This window comes from Tinamus guttatus, unplaced genomic scaffold, assembly GCF_059628265.1.
Source record: "Tinamus guttatus ecotype Peru unplaced genomic scaffold, ASM5962826v1 Tinamus_guttatus_pri_ptg000327l, whole genome shotgun sequence".
NCBI lineage: Eukaryota > Metazoa > Chordata > Aves > Tinamiformes > Tinamidae > Tinamus > Tinamus guttatus.
This window is the reverse complement of record NW_028288861.1, coordinates 85,831-99,514: the sequence shown is the minus strand read 5'-3', so window position 1 is coordinate 99,514 and position 13,684 is coordinate 85,831. Positions and strand designations below refer to the sequence as shown.

Genomic DNA, 13,684 nt, shown 5'->3' with positions numbered 1-13,684 from the left:
CCCTTCACAAGTTTTTGTTGTTTTGAACTAGGAAGTTACATGCAGAATCATAATTATTAAAATGTTAACTTGGAAATATCAAGCTTGGAAGTTTAATTTCTTGGAGGTCGCAAACACATCGACTAGCTTTAATTTAATTTCTAACTCCTCTCCCTCTCCTCGACTAGTGGTTCCTTGCAGTCACCTCGACTCAGTGCCACCACCTGCACTGGCCTGGCTGAACTCACAGCCAGCCGGGAAGGTGCAGATGCAAGCCTCTTCTCACACCACTAAAAATAAATACCATCCCATTTTCAGTTTTTACACATAAGCCAAAGAAACGATGCAAGAAAAACACTAGCAAGAAAAAAAAAAAATCAATTAAAATAATCAAGCGGCCATGAATGGGTGTTAAAAGGTAAGTGCGAAAGAAAACCTTGCACCATGCTGCTTTACAGTCAGTCTGACTTATCCTTTTAGATTTTTTTTTTTGAATATTATCAGGAGGAAGAGCACGAAGACATTCCTGATTATAAAATAAACAAACTATGGCTCTGCCATAAGGCTGGAGTAATATTTTAAATTACATACCAGAAAAAATTTTAAATGGGAAATGGGAAGATGTGCGTTATTTAAATTAATGCACTATATATGTCTCTCTGTAAACACATATATAATCGCAGAGAATTAAGAAGATTACAAGTACAAAACAAATACTATTGAAATAATTTTCAAATAAATCCAAGAATTGAGGCAAACTTTCACTGCACGCTTGAAATCACCACCTGCTGTAGTTTAACACAAAAAGTGGACATCCACAGGACAGTAACCAATGGCATCTTTCTAATCCAAGGGATATTTTTTTCCAAGCGCCTTTCTAATTTAGCAGCAAACAGTGACATCCCAAGTTTTCATTGGCTCGCAGAAGAAATAAAGTATTGAGCTACTTTAAGTTCTAACGCTACCCTATTTTTCCGTCAGTAACAAATGAAAAAAAAAAACTCAGAACCAACTTGTATAATAATGCAACACACTAATTAACTTTCAAGTGCTAGATGAGATGTCTCAGTTGAGTCAAAATAGTTTAATAATCCTTTTTTTTTTTTTTTTTTAAAGTATCAGCAGCAGTTAGCTTCACTGATACCTGTAAAAGGCAAGTGAACCATACTATACTGGACTTGTAAAAATTGGGGTCAATGTTAAGTCACAAGGTATGACATTAAACAGGATCTTATTTTAAAATGACAGAAGACCCAGCTCTGATTCTACTGGATTAATCAGAAGTTAAAAATAAAAATCAATGCAACTCTCAGTTACAGAAATCTCATGTATTTCTGTGTTCGTGCCAAACTGTACTTTCAGATACACCGTCCTTTAAACGTGATTTTTTCCCCCTCACTTGACAAATTTTAAAATTACTAATGTTACAAATAGAGGGAATTAGATTAAACACTTTCTTCACCCTCAAACTCAGTAATAGTTTCCTGACTACCTTCTTTCTATACAGGACAGGAAGGAAAAAGGCGACATTTTCCTTTTGTAGTAACTAGACATACAAGCTTTGCTTGCTCAGCTGAATTCTGAACTTCAGCAACTCTTACACACACTCACACACACACACACACACACTCGCACACTATCGGATATGTCAGTCCAAAGACCAGCTCCAACTTCAATGTAGCACCGCACGTGTTCTTGGTAGCCTGAGACCAGCTCTGAATCCTCTCAACATCTGACCTTCTAAAACCTTTGTCTAGTACCTTGCAGCAGCACATCTTTCAATCTGGAAGAGTTTTGAGTATTCACCTGATTACGGTGAAGAAAAAACATATTATTCAATATGATTTATAGTCTGGCTATGACAAAAGAAAAGTCTTTCTTTTCAGGTAGATTGTGAATGAGACGGAAAGAGTTAATCACAAAAATTCTTACTGCAGCCTAAGTTTATGTTCTTTTTTGCAAGTGTTCATTTCAGAGCGCTACGCATTTTCCTTCTACTTCAGCCAAGCATTATTTTGTTCATCCACTAGTATCTAAACAATGTTATCTACACTACAAAGTCAACAGCTTGAATTAGCTAGCAAGTGAGAACTGCATTTCTAATCGTAAAAGTGAAGGTTCAGTGTTTTAAAATGAATTTTCCATGGTGTTTATCAAACACTTTTAATGATCTGCTCTCTTTCCAGATATTATCTGTAACCAAGTATAACGATGCAAACAAAAGCTGACAGATTTCATTGCCAAGAACTCATACAGTCTGTACCAGACCAAAATATAACATTTCATCGGAAATATTAACTTTAAGACCATTCTAATTCAGAGCATGGTAATAAACAGAGCTGGTCAGTAATAATTCTTTCAATTATCGCTCCTGTTCAAAAGCATATAAAATGTTCACTGTATTTTCCCCTACATAACCATTTCAACTGTTTTGCCTTCATATTCCAGTTATTCATAATCATTTTCTTCTAGACATAAGTGTGTTTGCATAATAAACGACTTTAAAAATCTCTCTTCAAAGCAAAATATGAGGTTAAAAGAAAACAAAAAGAAGAAAAGAATATATCTAGACAAATATAACCATCCCAAGCTTGCAGGCTACACAAAAAAAAAAGAGATTTTTATTGCTTTTCACAGAAGTCTTCTAACACAATGGCATACATCGACACTTTGTAAAATAATTTTACTCTTTTGCACAACAGCTGTAATCATGTATAGTTTAAAAAGAATGAATACATAAATAACTAAAGCCTGCCCCCCTACTGTTTCTTTTAGTATGCCCTTTAAAGATGGAAAAACAACTGATCTTTGTTATCAAGAAGAGTAAAACTTCCTATTCACGTGCAAGATCTGTAGAGCTGGCAACAAAGCATTGTCAAAACAAACAACAGCAAACAGCTGTTTTGACTGCTTTGCTGTGCTTACTGTATTAACAATCGTTTGTTTTTTTTCTAAAAACACTCCAACAACTCCAAGGTCAGTAAGAAATTCACTATCGGCCAGAACAGGCTCCAAGCAAATGGAAACATACTCAAATCCATACAGCTTTTATATAAGGCTTAATGGCAGCTGCCTCTTTTATCCCCAGTATACTTCAGCTTGGGAAACGTGTCTGTGGCATGGTTGCTGCCATGAACATGCTGAACACCCCCAGTCAGTGGCGTTATTTACTCCTGCAGACACAAACTGTATTCTAGCATCTCATTGCAGTGTCTAGAACAGCCAGAACTAAAGTAAAGTTTCAAAATGCAAAATTGGAAAGTCCGTATACAGAGTACAAAACACTTACCTGCTGAGCTAAGCAAGACATGGAAGTCTGCTCCTCTCTGAGACTCTGCACTGTCTTTCTGTCCCTCTCTTTCTGCATCCTCATAGCGGCTCCAGTTGGAAACGATCTTTCTTCTTGAATAGCTTTTCAGGTCTTCCTTCTCTTCTTCTCGCGACTCATCATCATCATCCTCCTCTACCTGTGAAATTTAAATGGACAGTTGAGCCACTGCAACTCAACAGTGTTCATTCAACTTCATTCAGTGGTTAAATAGTCATGCCAACAACCACAGAAGCAAAGCCCAGAACGACAAACAAGCCTGGATCAGTAGCCATGCAATCAAACGTTTCAATTAGGCGCTGCCATCTTCCTGAACTGAATAGAGCTCCTTATTACTGAAAGACTCTAGCAAACCTTCAGTTCTGTTTGGGGACGTTGATTCGCCTGCCGCCCTTTCCCTCTTGTTCCAGAAGCCCAAAGCGAGCACTTTCCTTCCTGACAATGAGCACTGTGAGGAGCAGAACTAGGAATTTAACAGCAGTGCCTCTGTACAAGGGCAGCAGTGATACAGGGGACAAGGAAAGGAAGTGGAGTTTGTTGAACAGCACAGGAAAAAAGACATCATAAATACTGCCAAAAAAACATCATGTAAGAGTGATCTGTATACAGGTTTCCATATCTATCCCAACTATATACTCTTGAGTAATGTAAAGTAATTCAACACATATTTCCTTCATGAAAATCTTCTTTTAATAAAACATGCAGGGAAAAATAAGATGGACTAGAGACAGGCAAGCTATCAGCCCCCTCCAGAAAGCAAGGGGGCTCTCCCTTCTCTCTCTAAGGGAGCTTAAGATTCAACAAAAGATTCTAAGAGCCAGCTTAAGTTTCAACAAAATGGGCATCAGGAACAGGGTCACGGAAAGCTCTCCGTGAGCCCTCAACATCAGAGGGCTCTCCTCTCCCAGAGCATGGATTAGAGCTGGAATGACTGCCGGTTCTCAAAGGGAAAGATCTGAGTGCCAGGAGGGAAGAGTTGAGAGTAGCAGCATTTTGGTGGAAAATATCTTCTAGAGAAGCCCAAGGACAGAGAGATCCTTGCTGAGCCCATTCCCAAACACCTCTTCTGACAGCTCTCCTTCTCTCACAAATCACAGTGCGCTGCTGACATAAAATTGAATTTTGCTATCACAAGAATAAGTACATTCTTCATAACTAGGGCAGTGAAATGCAAGTTTTTTTCCATGTTACCGTGTTACTGAGAAGCTCAGAACCACCGCATTCAGCATAAAGTATTTGTGAAAAGCAAAGCTGCCTTTCTGTATGTCATTACATATTAATAACTCAAATGTCATTTCAGCTCACCATCATAAATGTGCTTTAAGGTGGACTTCAGCTTTAAGAGCTTAAACTAAATGTAATCCTGAATTAAACGTGAAGAGCAATTATTTATAAAGTCGAACTGAACACCCTTGTAAATGAAAAGCTGCAACATCACATGTAGAAAGATAAATAAAAAGAAGGGATATACAGCAATGCAACACAGGTTTTATAGCAATATTTAGGAATCGGGTCTACTCCATACAAAGTTTCATAGATACAGTTTGGCTTGAAAGCAAATTGTTTGGTTTTCCACCTTCCAGTAGCATCCAGTCATTTAACAGAAAAACCTCTATGAACATGAAATAAATCTCTATTGCAAACACCACATACTACATTCCCACACGAGCCCACCACAAAGAGAAGACAGACCCGTAAAGCATAACTAGGAACTAATAGTTCATGGGTAGTGGAGCTCTGCAGCTCCTCAGTTTTGAAAATGTATTAAAAATGACCAAAACTAGCAGTGATGCCACTAAGGCAAAAATACACAAAAATCAAGACTATCAATACTGAGGGAAGAGCCAGTTCATGGCTTTTAGGCCCACTGCAGAGCACGATGTTTTAAACTTGACTGTGGGAGATGAGATCCTCCCCAAATGGTCTCACAATGACTACCCTGCATCTCACACACAGAGCAAAATCTGAATTAGAGTAACAACTTCTCCCTGCCAAATAACCTCCCAATATTCATAAAATAAGCTTCTCTATCACTGTTTGGGAGTCCTGATCCACATTACAAATGGTAAAAATCATTAAACAGTGCTAATGTGGGTTAAAAACCTACTACAATTAGTGAAAAATACATTTTTTAAAAAAATCTATCACATTGTAATAGAACAGCTGACAAAAGGTGGAAAATCTGGGCATTCTCAGTAGTTCTGTGCAATTTTGCTTTCATTTTAGGTAAAGTCTCTTTCCTTTCTACACATCAGATACATACACTAAAATGGTTGTTGCAGACAAGCGGCTGCACAACTGAGGGAGCTGAAATCAGAACTGTATTACTGGGAACTGATCCAGAGCTATAGTTTCCACAAGACAAACACCAAAATCATTTATCTGAAGAATCAACTTGTTAGCTGGTTTTTTTTTTTCCCTCCTACAACTGAAATGATTTGCTATAATCCAGCAAGTCTAGGGTAGTTCAGTCCCCAGAATAACTTGATTATATGATTCACATGTCAAAGCAAGAATAGTGCTACACAGACACGGCTACGTTGTATTTTCTTTTTGTTTCTAAGAAATTGCAAAAAAAAAAAAAAAAAAAAATCTGAAAGATCAAAATAACCCCAAACAATTATGGCACTATAGCTACTTAATTCCTTTGAACCTGTCACAGTTACTCCTTTCAGCCATGGGCATAAACACAACAGGAATATTAGATTCTTGTTTTAATCAGCTTCCAGTGAACTAATGTGGATTCAAACATTTCCACTTAAATGTGAAATACTGGACTAAATCCTTTTCACATTTTGTCATTAGCTATGCTATACAGCACACCTCAAGGAAACTGCATTTCTTAGCTGTTAAACTGCCAGCTTGAACTTTAAGAAACAAACCACAAATTCTCAGGAGTGTCAACTGCGCCGCCGAATTTCCCAAGCACCAGCTGGGATTTACTTTTGAAATGATTAATCTGAAAATGCACACCTGCTTATATATCTAATAAAATGTCTCACCAAAGATTTCACATAATGCACTGCCATACTACAAAACAGGCCCACAACTAATCACATTTCAATATTTGCCATTGAAAACAACTTAAGAGAAGCATTTTCACCTCACACAAAATATTCTTTTTCTTACTGATCAGTGAAGCCTCACAAATAATTTGCTTCTACTGTCTCATGTGAAATAGCTACAGTCTAAAATAGCAACATGACTTCTACTGGGAGAAGCTCTATCTAAGCATAAATAGGGGAGATCTCATCAATACTGGTATCTTAGGGGAGGCTGCCAGGAAGATGGGGCCACAACCTTTTCAGTGGTGCCTGGCAAGAGGACAAGAGGCAACGGGTACAAACTGAAACAGAGGCAGTTTCACCTGAGCGTGAGGAAGAACAACTTTACCACGAGGGTGGCAGAGCCCTGGAACAGGCTGCACAAAGAGGTTGTGGAGTCTCCTTCTCTGGAGATCTTCCAAACCCACCTGGATGCCACCCTGTGCCCCATGCTCTAGGCGTCCTTGCTGGAGCAGGGTGGGGGTTGGACTAGATGATATCTAGAAGATCCCTTCCAACCTCAACCATTCTGTGATTCTGTTTGGCCTCGGGATGACACTTTCTATAGGGCTTGCCCCTTACCTGCCTACTGAGGTGGGCTATATGCTACTACCACTGCCATCACTCCTTGCAGAAGATGAGACAAGTCTTCACCAGTGCAGAGCAGACATCTGTTCTACAGTGAACAAACACCTCCTCCCAAAGAACAAATGATACCAGCTGAAACAAATTCTAAAAGCCAACTCAAAAATAACCTTTAAAAGGGTATGACTCAGGGAAGGGAATAAAAACTGATGCCTTTAAACAATTTTGAGCTTTATCTATGCATTATTGTTCAGGGCTTTAATGGATCATGGTATCAAAGCAGGCATAATATTCATCTGCTGCTCCCCTGTGTCAGAGGACCACCGAACATGCAGCTCCATTTGCACATTTCACTAGAGTTTCCTGCAAAATTTTTCTCATTCTCTGTGATTTTGAAATTAGGAACAGTACACAAAATCCAATTGGTAGAAAAATAAATAAATAAAATCAAGAAAGCTCAGACTGTTCACTGAGCAAAAAATATACACACTGTGTGCCATCCAAAAAACGAAGCCAATTAAAGCCCTCAAACAACAGCCAAAGAGCCAAGCTGCCCCCAGACCTCACAAGAACTCGCAGTTTGGGCTCTTTGGGCTTTTGCTTGCCAGAAGCTATGACCTTGCTTTCCTTTGAAACAAAGTAATTCATGATCTTTCTGCTTTAAAAGGTTTCCCAAAATAAGAATCTGTCTACAGAGCCTTGCATGAGTGACTACAAGGTAGAGGGCTTGATACTTTCTGAGTGGTTCCTCTAGGCAAGCACAAGTGGAAATGGGGAAGGTTTACAGTTATATAATGATGATGATGACTTAAATTGCTCTTGTAAAGACACATATGCTTTTAATTTCATGTCTCAAAGTTGTTGCTGGTATATATAACCATAGAGGAGCAATGAGACTGCATCATGAATTATCTTAGCACAATATGAATACAACAGTTTCAAAAAGATTTTATTCTGTGCTCATTACATCTTTTTTTTTAATCCAGGAACATACAGGAGAATCCCCTGACAGCTTAATTTCCTCTGTCTCAATGACTGATGGGCTTATAACTTATGATAGCTATAAGTAGCATAATCGTCTTCCACAAAGTTACTCTGATTTTCCATATTTACTTACTTATATCTCATATATCCATGCCTCTCCTTCTTGTCTCGCAAACAATTAGGAATTTATTGAAATTAATCTAAAATGGGTAAAAGTATACATTTACCTGGTTTACTGCAGGAGAAATGTAATGGGCTAAAGGTAACAATTCTATAGGATACTAAAGAAAAACTAAATATACATTCAGGATGATGGCAGACCTAAGCAAAACTGCATTTGTAGACACATTCTTTAGATTAAAGCTATCATTTTACAAAAGAGAGTACTGAAACAATTTAGCAATACTGATTCAATCTGTAGGCATTTAGAGTGAGGGGTTTCCAACCCATAAGAAATAATGCAGAAGGTTATCTGGGAAGTATTCCAGTATTTAAACATAAATTAAACTCTGAGGTCCATTTCCATATGAAGATGCAGATTCTAAAATTCAGTGAAAGAGTTTGAACTGCACTCTGCAATGATACAGGCAAGTAGGAATTCAGTTTTTATAAAATAAAAAAATAAATAATAGTTGATTAAGAATTATCAAGGTAGAAGCTTCTGTCAGTATATTACACACATACTCCAATATCTGATAAAATTTCCTGAAACATGTTGACACATTCTTTTGTCTACCTAGGAATATTAATGAAAAATTTCAGTACATAGGAAAAAGAATAAATTAGAACATTGAGAGAAGCTAATTTAACCAATACAGAAATACAATCCATATAGAGTAAGACCAGAAGCTAGAGTAAGACCCTCAAGCTATTACATCATAATTTTAATCATATTTTAGAATAATAAATGAAATTTTAAAATTTAACTCAAAATTTACTTTTTCAAAATACTAGGGTATAAATCATTTTATTTCAGGGACCAAAAAAAAAGTTATAATACTCAGCAACATCTGCAAAACATCAGGAGCTGTTAGCCTGTCTATGCTGAACTCTTTTCAGGAGGCCTCCTATTTACATTGTCTAATCAAAATAACACTAAAAAAGTAAACATGCAAAGTATTGTAACTGTTAATAAATAAATAAAGTGCCTCTCTTTTCACTACTGCCTAAAACGAGAAAGCACTTCTAGTTAAACATTCTTTGGGTTTAGGAAAACTGTATCACAACCAAGAGCCAGGAGGCCTCAAGTCCTGCTTCATCTTTTTCACAGATCATTATTAGCATTTCCACAAGCAGTGGCCACGTTCTGAACCAATCTGCCACTTCACTGAACTGGAACAGCAGCTCCTATTAGCACCTAAATTTCTCCCTTAGGCATCCAGCACCAAAATGAAACACATATACTACAAGAACAACAAAGGCAAACAGTCCGGATATTTTGTTTGTAAATACTGCTTTAAGTGGTAAACTCAAAGAAGTCACAAATTCTCATGTTTGCTTTCCACTGCAGCCTCAGAAATGCCTGCACAAGGTAGAAGCATACGAGGAGCTGCACAGTCCTTCGAAGGGGTGGAAAAGAACAGAGGGGGGAAAAAACTGACTGTCTGCCACAGGTTCCCCCTCTAAATCACCCCATACAGTTTTGTTCTGCAGCTCCTATAGTCCATAATTGAAAGAGGTTGACTCAGAGAAAATAAAAATTAATAATCTTGTAATGAAAAATTGCTAACAGAATATATACACAGCAAAAAGCTCTCAGAAGTACTCCTTTATAGAATTAAAACTAGAATTGGAAACAAAGCCTCTCAAGCAAATATTTGTTCAGGAAAGCACATATTTTAATATTTTGTTTGCTAGAATTTTCCAAGCTAGAAAATCACCATCTGAAACACAGTCCAACTGGCACACGTGAAGGGTATGAGATGGCGGGTACGTGATGAGAACGCCGCCGCCGCGGCCCCGGCTCACGTCGGTCACTACCTGGCAAACTCCGCAGAGAAGCAACTTGATGACTTACACAGTTGCCAGTTACTACTCTCGAGTTACTTGCACTAACTTGGAAAAACTGCGTATCTTTTTCTTACAAACACTCAGATGAAAAGCATGAGTTAAAACATAAAGCAAGGGCCGTGATCTTGGCAGAAGCAACGAGTTTTGGTAAAACCTGCAGAACAAGCACACTGCCACAAAGGCTACAGCAATTTTACTGACTGTTGCTGGATACAGGCCACACTTGACAAAACTGGGGCTCTAACATATTTCATACCTATGGACCTGCATACATACGTGACTATTGCATATCATATCCCCCAACCAAATTAAGGAGCATTATGATAAGGCTAAGAAAAATTTCTACAGAAAGGTATTTGTTCTTACCAAATCTGCAGCTCCTATGAGAGTTAAAAATAATCTGAGCTATACTGGCAATTGATTGCATCCAGAAACGGGCTCCATTCGGTGCTGTTAATGTCACCGAACCACAGCACAGCTCAGGCAGGAGGGGAGCGCAGGGATCATCTTGTCCAGCTCCTCCTGCACGAAGCAGGGTCAAAACTGCCACCAGACCGGGCGCTTCAGGGTTCTGTCCAGTTAAGTCTTGAAAGCCTCCAATGCCACCTCTAATCCTTAGCATTTCATTTTGCTGCCTGGTTCTAGCACTCCCTAAAATTGCCAAAGCAATTAATTGTATTAACAGCTTCTACTGCACCTTGCAAAGAAAGCTCAGGAAGAATTTTGTAACTTCAAGGAATTATAAGCTTATTGAGGGTATAGGCATTCATCCCAACTCTTTGGCGACAGACGTTTTTAAGGGTATTGCTGTTTTTCTAATCCTCATGAGCCAGTGAGCAAGACCAACCTCTCTCAACATACATATCTGTGTTATAAACTGATACATACCGAAAAACTTTCTATTTCTGTAACCATATCAAAGACAAATAAAAGTAAGGCAAATCAGGTAAAAAGCTTACTCATAACTGAATCCATCTGCAGAAGATCAAGCAAAAAGCAAGCCCAACTCCTAACCCACAAAGGTTACCTCTCGAGCTTTGAAAAGCCTGCTCAAACGAGTAAAAGTTGAGAACGCCTCGGCTGTACAGACAAGTCTAAAGTTTATTTAGCAACCCCCTACGCACGCACAGTTATAGAACAGAACAAAACAAAAACACTCAGAAACCCAGTAACTGCCTACTCTACCAAGTGCAAAATCAATATGTTGAAGAAGCTTCAAGGTTTCTAACACAAGCAAAAATATAAGATATTAATGTTTTCTCAGGATCAGTTTTTGCCAAAATAAGAAAAGAAATCCTGAAAGATTCCAGCTCTGCTTTGTTAAAAATGGGCAAATTCTCCAAGATTTGTTACATTTGAGTAACATGCTATTTCCTATCTTTAAATTGAAAAATATTACATAATATGCAACAACAGGTTTTTAAGAATGTTAAAGCGTTTGAAGAACGATAATCATTCACTCCGCTCTACTTTCAACCGGCACAGAGTTAACGAAGGAATTCCAGAAGACACCAGTAGAACAACATCCTCCAAAATCAGACACCTGCAGAAAGTTTCCTCAATAGCTTTCCTCTCTCTCCTACAGTTAGTCTTCTGGCAGTTTAAGTCCCTGCACTAGTTCACGGCAGAATCAGACAAGCACAAATAAATGATGAGAGAGAGGCAGAGAATTTGCTGCAAAACATGAGGTCTAGGAAGCAGATCCAGCCCTCATTTCTGCCAGCAGTTATCCACTAGATTGGCATACTGTACTCGGAAGCCACATCCTAAACCTCAATTTCCTGCAACGTTAAACTTGTTTTTCTAGAACCAGTTTTGTGTTTCAATTTCCATCATAGAATTGTGGATTCTCCATTGCTATTCTTAATGCACATAACACTTGAGGAAATGTAGGTACTCTTTGCTGATTTTACATATTCTTAAAAAAAAAAAAATCCTTCATTAAAAACATTTATGTGGATGGGTAAAAATTTCAGCTTCCACTTGAAAACATTTATGATTGTTGTTTTTAGTCCCCTTCTCACCTAATCCTTGAAGAGATGTGGTGAGGCATGTGAAATGCATTATATTTGAGTATGTGAAATGCATTATTTCCAAGGTTCAGTATACAAGAATGAATGTTTGGCTCACAGTAGGGAGTTCTTCTATCTTGATTTTAAATTAAAATACCCCAGCATCTGTTGATTTTACAGATCATCTATAATAGCAGCATAGCATAAACACAAAATATTTCACATGATAAAAATTAACGCTGTACAAGGAGACACTCTACTAATTCAGAAGCCTAAAAATGTATCACATAAGAAATCCACATGAAAGTATTCTTCTTTCCTCCTCCCTTTCACCATGTCTGCAACATTGACAGTAACATAAGCTGTATGATTTTCATGTCTCATTATTAACATGCTGCCATTTTATAGTTGTAAATTCACATGCTGTTGAAAAACCTCAGGTTTCTACTGCTCTTCTAACAACAAACCAGTAGCTCCAGATGTCACACATTTTCTAAATTATGCTGTATTAGTATATATGTGGTGTGGCACAATCAAACAGTAATTCTTCAAACACCCTCATATGAGGATATTTCCAGAACGCAGAATTAAAAAACAAATTCCTTTTAAGGCCCAATACACAGCCACATAGTCAATCATTGAACAGTAAGTGATATAAAAGATCCTAAGAAGAGACAGCAAACTGCCTAATACACAAACAAAACGTCTATCAATGGGGCTCACATACCAAGGAACTAAGATGCAGGACCTATGTACTGTGTAGCACTGATTCAAAAGAGAATTCAGGAGTCAGAACAGATAAAACAAACATATACATTACAGCAATGCTATGGCAAAAATAAACTCTGAGTTTTAAATAGCATTTCTGAGAACAGCACTAAAAATCATAGAATCATAGAATGCTTAGGGTTGGAAGGGGCCTCTAGAGATCATCTAGTCCAAACCCAAAAATAATTTATTTTTTTAAATGATGGAAGACAGGAAAGATGCAGAGTGTACTGACTACAGCACACCAAAAGCCTTCCCTCTCCTTGTCCTTTCAAGGATGTGGGAAATCTAAGGGCTGGGCAGTGAGGGAGAAGCCTGGTGGTTTTTTTTTCCCCTTTCAAATCTCATAGATGCCTGCAGATCTCACTACATTTAGTATTTAATGATGTGGGGAAATGGGAAGGAGGAGGGGGGATGAGGAAGCAGTAATGCAGCAGATCGACCTCCCCTGGCTCAGGGGCTGCAGTCCCTGCCTCACAGTCAGGACAGGCTCTCCCTGGCCGTACATCCAGCCCATGCAAACAAGGCACCATCCACTCCCTCGAGTTGTCACCTCTGCCTGTACAAGGTGGTGTAAACTCATCAGGAGCAGGGAATCCTCCAAGATTCCCAAGATCCTGGTCCTGGCAAGATGAAGCTGAGGTCCTACAGGCACCAGACAACATGCTGCCCCACAACAGAGCAAGTTACTGCCAAACATCTGATTTGTAGTATTTTGCCCCCAAGGTGTAACCTCCTGCTGTGAGTAATTCTGTAATTTTAGAGGCTAGTAACTGTTATAGGGCTGTTGTCAATACACACAATCCATTTCTACTCACCTGCTGCAGATCTACAATACTTTATCTGGAAAGTGAAAATAAACTCAATACCCTCCTCTGCACAAACGTGTTTCAATTCGCATCTCCCACCAGCCACGAGAACGCAGCGACTCCGGGCCCTCTGGAACGGCGCCGCACTCACCAGGCAGCGCCTCC

General features: G+C 38.6%; 1 protein-coding gene across 1 annotated transcript in view; it reads right to left on the bottom strand.

The window, feature by feature from the left end:
• AVEN (apoptosis and caspase activation inhibitor) overlaps positions 1 to 13,684 on the bottom strand; it is a gene marked incomplete at its 5' end in the record, with an annotated part of 80,141 nt that overhangs the window by 56,999 nt on the left and 9,458 nt on the right. Inside the window, one exon of the mRNA XM_088529371.1 lies at positions 3,269 to 3,446. Within this exon, the coding sequence (XP_088385497.1) occupies positions 3,269 to 3,446 (178 nt within the window). The remainder of the gene's footprint in view (positions 1 to 3,268; positions 3,447 to 13,684) is intronic.